The 8329-nt window shown below is 42.7% G+C and overlaps 1 protein-coding gene across 4 annotated transcripts in view; it reads right to left on the reverse strand.

Moving 5' to 3' along the window:
* Positions 1 to 8037, reverse strand: part of LOC103726267 (death domain-containing protein CRADD) — a 113525-nt gene extending 105488 nt beyond the window's left edge. For 3 of the 4 annotated variants that reach the window (XM_029558988.1, XM_029558985.1, XM_029558979.1), the window contains exons 1-2: positions 7911 to 8037; positions 6563 to 6866 (exon numbers count right to left, since the gene is read on the reverse strand). In XM_029558988.1, coding sequence (XP_029414848.1) covers positions 6563 to 6860 — 298 coding nt within the window. In that variant the 5' untranslated portion in view covers positions 6861 to 6866; positions 7911 to 8037. Of the gene's footprint in view, positions 1 to 6562; positions 6867 to 7741; positions 7881 to 7910 lie in introns of those variants that run through there. The other variant, XM_029558982.1, reaches the window with a different exon arrangement.
* Between the last annotated feature and the right edge of the window lie 292 nt (positions 8038 to 8329).

Genomic DNA, 8329 nt, shown 5'->3' on the forward strand with positions numbered 1-8329 from the left:
CTTCAGGCCTCCACGGGCAATGCACGCATGTAGTGCAATTACATGCAGGCGAAACACTCATATGCACAAAAACAAATAAAAAGTAAAAGGAAGCCAGGCATGGTGGCATATGCCTTTAATCCTAGCACTCAGAAGGCAGAGACAGGCAGATCTCTCTGCAAGATTGAAGCCAGCCTGGTCTACACAGTAAGTTCCAGGACAGCTGAGGCTACAGGGAGACCCTGTCTCAGAAAGATAAATAAATGAATGAATGAATGAATGAATGAATGAATGAATCATAAAAGGCCAGGCCTGACCTTTAATCCCAGCCCTTAGGAGACAGAGACAGAAAAATTTCTGTGAGTTTGAGGTCAGTCTGGTCTATATAGCAAGTTCCAGGCCAGTCAGGGTGATATAATAAAACCTTGACTCAAAAAAAAAACTTAAAGAAAGGAGAGAGGGCTCATACAAGATCTCAGCATGCAACAGGGATCACAACAAATGGCAGTAACTGAGCCTGCTCTGATGTGACAAGTGATCCATTCCTGTGAGGAAGATGTCTTCCTACACTGTCACCTATGGTCCCTTCTGTCTATTCTGTCCCAAAAGTGAGGTCCGCACATTAGAGTGGTTTTTCTGAAGCTTTCCCTGACCATCTTCACCACCACATACAGGCACTGTTTCTTCACAGCACTCAGCACCACCAGATAATTTATTCATTTGATAAGTGTCTGCCCATACCCTCCCCCAGGAGAATACAGGTGAGCGTCCACTGTTTTATTGTTATATCCCCAGCACCTAATGTCTAGCACATGGTCAATGTTTGCCCCCAGGAGAACACAGGTGAGTGTCCACTGTTTTGTTTATTGTTATATCCCCAGCACCTAATGTCTAGCACATGGTCAATGTTTGCCCCCAGGAGAACACAGGTGAGTGTCCACTGTTTTGTTTATTGTTATATCCCCAGCACCTAATGTCTAGCACATGGTCAATGTTTGCCCCCAGGAGAACACAGGTGAGTGTCCACTGTTTTGTTTATTGTTATATCCCCAGCACCTAATGTCTAGCACATGGTCAATACTCAGTAAGTATTTGAACAAATGAATGAAGGAATGCCTTCAGTTGATTTGGAGGCATTTCATGTTACACCCATGACTCTTAGTCCTCAGGAAGTGTATGACACTGCAGGGGACACCAGAGAGAGCAATCTTGCTGTTTTCTCTCTTAATGCCTAGAATGTCACAGGCAAGCATTACTTAGCCAGCAATGGTAAAGCACAGGGATAGAACCCAGGCTGGATAAACTGAGATCAACATTACACTTATCTGGGGCAGGCTCAGGTATATGGCTTGATTGGAAGATTCCTTGAGAAGAATCTCAAGTTAGAAATCAAATAAACCTATGACAATGTGTAATGATACATCTGTCATGAGAGCCTAGTAACTTCAAATACGCCCAAGCATACACCTCAGAGCCAAAGTGCACCTCAGGAGGGCAGCTGATGTAGCTGAGCAAGGTCACTCAAGGTCAGCTCACAAGGGACAGGCTGAGCCTACAGTCTATGGGCAGAAGGAAAATAAGCAAACCAGTCCTGTGTACTGCACCAGTGAGGACAGCCAGGCATTTCAGGGCATAAGGTCCATGGGGACAACCCACTGAAGTTCAGGCAAGGCTGAAGCAAGTAGCAACCTGGGGCCAGCCACTGCCATGGACTGAGGACTGAGGCATCTAAAGCAGCAGGAGGCACTGGGTAGTGGTTCGCTCTTGATAGTGACTAAAAGTCCACAAAGCAGGAATCTGGCTGAGGGGTGAGAGAAAAACAAATCTCAAGCCTAAGGGAAGACTGGGGTAACAGGCAGGACTACCAAGAAGACTACCCAAGAGAGAATCATGGTAGAGCCATAGCCCTACAGCCAGGTCAGGGTGAACAAGGCTTCCACAGGGAGCCCCATGGCCCAAGGGCCACTCACCATGACTTAAGTCCCATCAGATAGTGAGGCCAGGGCTATGGATAAACCTCCTTTCCAGAGCCAGATTAGCTCAGGCACTGGAGTGAGCTGTCAGCACAGACAGGGCCCATAGGGAGGGGAAGTCAGGGCGCCAGCCACAGGCTGCCTTTACCCACACACAGCACTGTCCTCATCTCCTAAAATGACCCAACAGGGGCCCAGAGAGGATTTCCAGCTGATCTAATGTCTAGTATGTGACCTTGGCCAGAGGGACACACTGTGAAGTGTTCCTTTCTCTGTGCCAAGGTGGATTAAGTCATTTTATCATCAGAATTCCTCTTTTAAAAGGTAAGAGTCTTTGTGGGGTAAGGAAAATACAAACCGATTATGCATTTACATTGCAGACTTTTAGACTTTGTTTTTAAAATAGAGATTGGGAGACCTAGGCAAATTCTCGGATAATCAAAGGAGTTATGGTGGCTTTTGTTGTTGTTGTTTTATTTTTTATGTAAGAATTTGCTGAGGAGTAGGAGTTAGCAATGGAGAGAATAAGGTACAACTCAGTCTCTAAAAAAAATTATATTAAGCATACATACAAAAAGCAACTAACTAGGATCACCCAAACAAGTCCCAAAATTTATAAATGAAACACAAAAATTAAACTCATAAAGAAGGGGAAAACCAAGAATCTGACAAACAAAAAGAGAAAACTTTAATAAGAGTGAAATCAGTTCATTTCTGAGGAAGGCTCAACCTTTTAGCTAAAGAGACCTCTCCCATTTCTTCTCAAGGCTTCCCAAAAGCAGGATACCAAATCGATATGATTAATAACCACAACCAAAATGAGCAAAAAGAAAGAAAAGACTACTGTATATAGACCTACACATGCATCAGAATCTCCTTGTCTCAAACCCAAGATGCCTGTACAAAAATGTAAGTGGGTTACTGCAAAGCTTAATAAAACTATTCTAGTACAATGTTTTTTTCCAAGGACTTTAAGTTAGAATTGCAATTCAACTCTGATGCTAGTCGATAGCTTTACACTGCACCCCAGGAAAAAAAAAAAAAAAAAAAAAAAAAAAAAACTCCCCACAAGTTTCCAATTGACTAAATCCCAATTTAATTTTAGAATTGCATTTCCATGAAATTAAATACTTCAAAATATTTTTAGGTCTTAAATAAGAGGCTATTGACAGCAAGTCCTTTAAAGTATATCGTTTCTGCCATCTCCCCTCTCACACACATTCATATAAATCGTTTATAGCATACACATCTTCCTTTTCTAAGTTTATACACACTAGAACCTGTGGTAGAACAGATTTTCAGGAACATGAATTTTAAAAGTGATTCTTATGAACTAGAAAACTACAAGGGAAGAAGAAAATGAATGACAAACCCCCAATTCAGGGCTTATTAGCCAGTGTTGGGAAGGAAAGGGTTCTAAAAACCAGTGCAGTAACACTTCTTTTTCTTTTTTTGGTCTTTTTGAGACAGGGTCTCCCTGTAGCCCCAAGTGGCCTGGAACTCTCTATGCAGACCAGGCTGGCCTTGAACTCACAGAGATTCACCTGCCTCTGCCTCCCAAGTGCTGGAATTAAAGGCGTGTGCCATCATGCCCAGCAGTACCACTTTCCTTAAACTGAGTGATGAGACAGGTGTTCACTGCACCATAGTCAATATTCAACCAAAATGATGAATGAATTTATGTAAATGTCACTGAGAAATATAAATCAAATCTCTAAATCAGATTTTTTTCTCACTAGCAATGTTACTGAATTAAAAAATAAAATACTTGCCGGGCGTGGTAGCGTATGCCTTTAATCCCAGCACTTGGGAGGCAGAGGCAGGAGGATCTTTGTGAATTCAAGGCCAGCCTGGTCTACATAGCGAGTTCCAGGCCAGCTGGGGCTACAGGGAGACCCTGTCTCAAAAAGACAAAAAATAAATAAATTAAACACTTAACAGCATTCGGTTTTCTCCAGAGCCAATTAGCTTCCATTTGACCCATCAACAGAATGAGGATGTCCTGAAAAACCTTCCTTTTCTAAGCTTATATACACATATGCTCAATTTTTTTTCACCACATACTTCACTTTACTTCCTTTTAAAAAGCTGCTTTTCCTGGGGCTGGAGAGATGGCTCAGTGGTTAAGAACATTGACTGTTCTTGCAGAAGACCCGGGTTCAAATCCCAGCACCCACATGGCAGCTAACAACTGTCTGTAACTCCAGTTCCAGGGGATCTGACAGCCTCTTCTGTCTTCTGTGGGCATTGTACAATACAAGAGCACTTACCTACATGCAGGCATAACACTCATACACATAAAATTTAAAAAATAAAATATTTTTTAAAAATCTTTAAAAAGCTACTTTTCCCTCAGTGTCTCTAACTTTTATCATTTGCTTAGAATGCCTTAATTCTCTCTTAATGCTCTCTGAATTTGAAGACATGAAAATGGAGCCATACTTCTATGAAGATACATAATGAAACTATTACGTTACCCAAAATGATCACAAAATTAAGAATTTTAACAATGAAAGGCCTCTGGTTGGTCTGTTTTGTTGTTTCCAACTCTGTGTTACCAAAAGAACCCTCCAAATCAAACAACAAAAAGACACCAATAATTTTAAATACTCCCCAACTCTATGTTGTATGTTCTGCTTTCAATAAAATGGTAGAAATGTCTTTGACATTTTACCCCAGTTTTGATCAGATATATGGAATGTGTGATTTTCTAAGGACAATCTAAGCTGAGAATGCTAGTGGTCCTCAAAAGCCAATCATTTTCATGGTTTCAAAAAAGTCTGAAACATATGTTAACATGCAATTTGGCCAAGCTAGAAATAAAGAGATCTTTTTGTTTTTTCCACTCATTTTTACCAAGTCTCTCTAAATTAAGTGTTTATCACCTACTGGTCAGATATTCAGATATGTCATTAATGAAAAAAAGAATTAATCATGACCACTTAGTACATATGATCTCAAAATCATTCAAAATATAAGGCCCATGGAGCAAAAATAATAAGTGATTCGCTAGTAGCATTTGTTTTTTTAATCAGTTACAGTCATATTTTTTTTTTTTTTTTTATGTGTAAGAGTGTACTGCTTGCATGTATGTGAGTGCACCTGTGTCATGCAAAGCTGTGGAGGTCAGAAGAGGGCTTTGGATTCCCCTGGAACTGGAGTTAAGGACGGTTTGTAGCCGCCATGTGGGTGCTGGGAATCGAACCTGGGTCCTCTGCAACAGCAGTCAGTGCTCTTAACTGCTGAGCCATCTCTCCAACCCCTACAGTCATATTTTTAAAACAGTAACAAAAAGTTCTCAAGACCCCTGACTTGGTCCTATCAAAAACTCAGAAAATTCTGATTTGTTAAATCTGCTAATTCAGTCTATTTTCAATTATCTTTTTTTGGGGGGGGGGGTGGTCTTTTTGAGACAGGGTCTCCTTGTAGTCCCCGCTGGCCTGGAACTCACTATGTAGACCAGGCTGGCCTTGAACTCACAGAGATCCACTTGCCTCTGCTTCTTGAGTGCTAGGACTAAAGGAATGCACCATCAGGCCCGGCTATCTTCATTTTAAAAAAAAAATGGAGAGATGGCTCAGCAATTAAGAGCACTGGCTACTCTTCCAGAAAACCTGGGTTCAGTTCCAGCACCCACATGGTGACTAACAACTATCTGTAACTCCCAATTCCAGATCCGACAACCTCTTCTGGCCTACACTGGAGTTGCACACACATGGTACACTTACAAACATGCAGACAAAACACTCATACAAACAAAATAAAAACAGATTAAAAAAAAAAGATATATACAAAATAAAAAAGAACATTTTATTCTACTTCAGTCCTCTGCCTCCTCAATCTTTGAAAAAAGTTGACATTATGAGAGGAGTTAACCAGAAACAGTATTTGATTCCACATCTTCCTCCCACAAGCAGGCAAACAGCACCAGAACGTTCTCTTTCAAAATAGCTTCCAATTCTCCTTAAAAATCAAAAGGAGATCTCCCCCACTTCCAAAGTACTTACAAAATACCCTTACAAAATTAAATATTCCAGGTAACTGAACAAAGTTGAATTTAAAAGACAACTTTAAACCAATAGCCTTTAAAAACAAACTAAGTCAGGCTTCAAAATAATCTCTTTGGCCTCACAGACTGGCCAAGGGGACAGGTGCAGGGCAAGCCTTCCTAGAGACTGTCTCCCATGAATCTGACCTTCTCCAGCTGGCAGCTTGGCATCCCACAAATCAGTTATCAGTAGGCCAGAGCCTGCTTTCCCATCTGCACTTTCCAAATGGTTCCTGTTGCCAAGGGCTCAGATTGACCTGGCTCTCTGATGAGAACATGCCTCCCAAGTGACTTGCCAAGTTTCCCTGGAAGCCTATCTCAGTGTACTCTGAGCTCTCTCCTCTACCTCCCAGTCTCATGGTTCATTTTTCTTTCCATGCTTGCATCTCCTAATGCCACCTCCTGATCCCACCTGTCCAACACTGTGCCCTCTCAGTCCAAACTCCTTGCCCATTTTCATGAACCGTTGAACCCTGCTTCTCTTAAAATACCAACTTCTAATTCAAAGGGCACAATTGCAACAATTCTGGAGCTGGTTTCAAGTGATCTTTTTGAGGCCTACCTGCAGGGAGCTCTGTTACAGCTTCTTCTCTGGCCTTCTCCAGCTTCTCCCTTACCCAGGGAAATTCCTGTAAGGAATCTAAGAAGGTATCAAACGCTTTAGGGCCCCTGGAAGGCAGGATATCCAGCAGCATCATTGTTTTCCGGAGTTCTGTGGTTTGAGCTTTGATTTCTTGAACATGATTTTCTGTCAAAATTCCTTCCTGATAAAGGTACTGAAGAACCAGGCCCTCTACCAAAACCTCTGCACCCAGCTCTAGACGTAGTGAGCGGAGCACTTGCTTGTCTCTGGCCTCCATTTCTCCCTGAAAAGAGACAAAATCATAACTCAGATTAAAGCTAATGCACCCCTAAAGGTAGTGTCATTGCACTGTAACAAGCAGATCTTCACATCTTGAGAATGACAAGCCATGGTGTTCCTACATTAAGCCAACTTAATTTCAAATGGTTCTGAACATAATGAACAACACTGAGGAGGAATCATCTTTTCACATAATGGGGTCCTAGTTCAGGTCTTTGTTCAATTAAGATACTGGATAGATTGGGTCAGAGACCTTGCTTAAAATGCAACCACCAAGGGTTATAGAACAGCATTTAATTTTAACGTGAGGAAGAACTGTGGTTTTATTTTAATATTACTTTCATCAAGGATAGTCCAGAACCCACAGTACAGAAAATGCCAAAATGACCACTGGCATTTCTAGACCAGGACTAGCAATGGGGTGAAGAGATAAACCAGAGGTACCAAGGAGTTTAAAGATCTTTCTAACAGAGACAAGACCTCTACACCATCATCACCTTCAAGAAAACGTGTACTTGTGTGCCTCCTATTAGCCCTGTATGCACAGTCACCAGAAGGAATGCCTTGAGTCTTAATTCAGAATGGCCATGACCACACGTGCCTGGGACTTTTCACGAGCCCGGGTCTCCAGTGTGCTTCGGGGTGGCTGTGACTGTAAGGGGGAGAGGCGGGGAAGGGGGCGGGCGGGGGGGAGCTGCGGACACCCACAGAGCGGAAACACTCAATCCCACCCTTGCCTCGCAGCCCCCTGGAAAGTCCTGAGGTGGCAGGCAAGGGGGAGGGTGTCCATATGCAGCTACCTGCGTCTGTTTGGAACTTTCTACAATTCCCTGCCTCGGCAGCTGAAACCTTTGTTGAGTCACAAACAGGAAGACCTACCGGCGATTTTCACGGTCACAGCGGACCAAAGGCAAAACCGACACCCTGCACCACCACCCCAACCCTGGCCCTGCTCTGAAACCAGCACAAGTTGGGGTGAGAGAGCCACGCAGGGGCGATGTCGCCACAGCGCGGGGCTTTCGAGAGAAGATGGATTCCTGTTACTTACGTCTGCGACCACGTATCTTTAAAAAAAAAAACTACAACCGGAATCCAGACTTTGAGTGAACCTGAGTCATAAACACCATCTTTGTTGAAGGCGAAAGCCCTAGACTGGAAGTATTGTAGCCATCTTTGTTGTGGGCAACCGCAGGAAGTGCGGCAGCCATTTTTATTGAGGGCGCAGGGGCAGATTGACGCTTTCTCTGCCATGTTTGTTGTGGGTAAACAATACAATCACCCTGCGAAGGAAAATAGTAACTTAAATCATCTATGGGGTTATCTAACCAAGGGAGTAAATGGATCATTGCATCTTAACACTGTTATCTCCACCAAAGCCTTTTGCATAATAGTCAAGTCAAAAGTCACCCCAGTAGCGAAACCCTGGTTCAATTCCCAGTAACACACATACACACAATAAATTCCTTT

Source organism: Nannospalax galili, unplaced genomic scaffold, assembly GCF_000622305.1.
Source record: "Nannospalax galili isolate Female #2095 unplaced genomic scaffold, S.galili_v1.0 scaffold191, whole genome shotgun sequence".
NCBI classification, from domain to species: Eukaryota; Metazoa; Chordata; class Mammalia; order Rodentia; family Spalacidae; genus Nannospalax; species Nannospalax galili.